Genomic DNA, 1,320 nt, shown 5'->3' with positions numbered 1-1,320 from the left:
CATCTGAGCCTTTACTCCAGTCTCCTAGGGGCGGGGCCGAGGGTGGGCACGGCGAGGCCACCTGGAGAGCAGGAGGTCCAGTGGGCAGAGCACTGAAATGCGCCGGGGGAGAGGGGAGATGGCTCCCGGGGACAGGAGACCGGGGACTGGACACCACTCCTTCCTCCTCTGCCTGGTGAGGGACAGCCCTCGCTGTGGCCTGGGGAGTGACAGCCCTCGCTGTGGCCGGGTGAGGGACAGCCCTCGCTGTGGCCTGCTGACGGACAGCCCTCGCTGTGGCCTGCTGACGGACAGCCCTCGCTGTGGCCTGGTGAGGGACAGCCTCTCGCTGTGGCCTGGGGAGGGACAGCCCTCGCTGTGGCCTGCTGACGGACAGCCCTCGCTGTGGCCGGGTGAGTGACAGCCCTCGCTGTGGCCTGGGGAGGGACAGCCCTCGCTGTGGCCTGCTGACGGACAGCCCTCGCTGTGGCCGGGTGAGGGACAGCCCTCGCTGTGGCCGGGTGACGGGCAGCCGCTGACACTGTCCTGTGTTCCTCTCTCCAGCGAGAATGAGCACGAGGAAAAAAGTGCACGCGTTTGTCCGTGTCAGACCCACCGATGACTTTGCTCATGAAATGATCAGATACGGCGACGACAACAAAGTAAGTGCGACGCGTGTGCCCTCACCGCCTCTCTCGGTCCCGCCTCGCTCGCTCGGGGTGATCAGACGGGGACGGGTGAAAGCCCAGCAGGACTCCAGGGTCCCCCAGGCCCAGCCATTCCCCTGCGATGCTGTTGGTGAGGAAACTCCGCACTCCCGGTTTCCGTCGTCGTCTAGGTTAATAAGTTTCCCTTTAGCCCTGGCCGGTTCGGCTCAGCGGGTAGAGCGTGGGCCTGCGGACTGAAGGGTCCCGGGTTCGATTCCGGTCAAGGGCACAGGCCCGGGTTTCGGGCTCGATCCCCAGTAGGGGGCGTGCAGGAGGCAGCGATCCATTCTCTCTCATCATTGGTGTTTCTATCTCTCTCCCCCTCTCCCTTCCTCTCTGAAATCAATAAAAATACTTTTTTAAATAATAATAAAGGCCCCCCTGTGCTAAAGCAGTTTAGTAAGAACATGGTGCCTGTGCTTTGACCCCGTATCAGAGGTGGGGCCACGGCATCCCCCTGTGAACCGGGAGAGGTGGGGCCGCACTGCCGCTCCCTCCTTCCTCCTTGGTCTTAATGATTTAAAAGAAGTGTTTAGATGGTAGCCGGTCTGAGACACAGTCTTGAAAGGGGGGCAGCTCCACACCTCTTTTTTCCTCATCACTTCCTCGCGCGCTCAGGGGTTGTTTGTCGGCT

The 1,320-nt window shown here is 61.9% G+C and overlaps 1 protein-coding gene across 1 annotated transcript in view; it reads left to right on the top strand.

The window, feature by feature from the left end:
• Positions 1–1,320, top strand: part of KIF9 (kinesin family member 9) — a 33,626-nt gene that overhangs the window by 6,934 nt on the left and 25,372 nt on the right. Inside the window, exon 3 of the mRNA XM_023745471.1 lies at positions 544–866. Coding sequence (XP_023601239.1) covers positions 544–866 — 323 coding nt within the window. The remainder of the gene's footprint in view (positions 1–543; positions 867–1,320) is intronic.

The sequence above is a fragment of the Myotis lucifugus genome, unplaced genomic scaffold (genome assembly GCF_000147115.1).
Source record: "Myotis lucifugus unplaced genomic scaffold, Myoluc2.0 scaffold_547, whole genome shotgun sequence".
Lineage (NCBI taxonomy): Eukaryota > Metazoa > Chordata > Mammalia > Chiroptera > Vespertilionidae > Myotis > Myotis lucifugus.
This window is presented reverse-complemented; position numbering and strand designations above follow the sequence as displayed.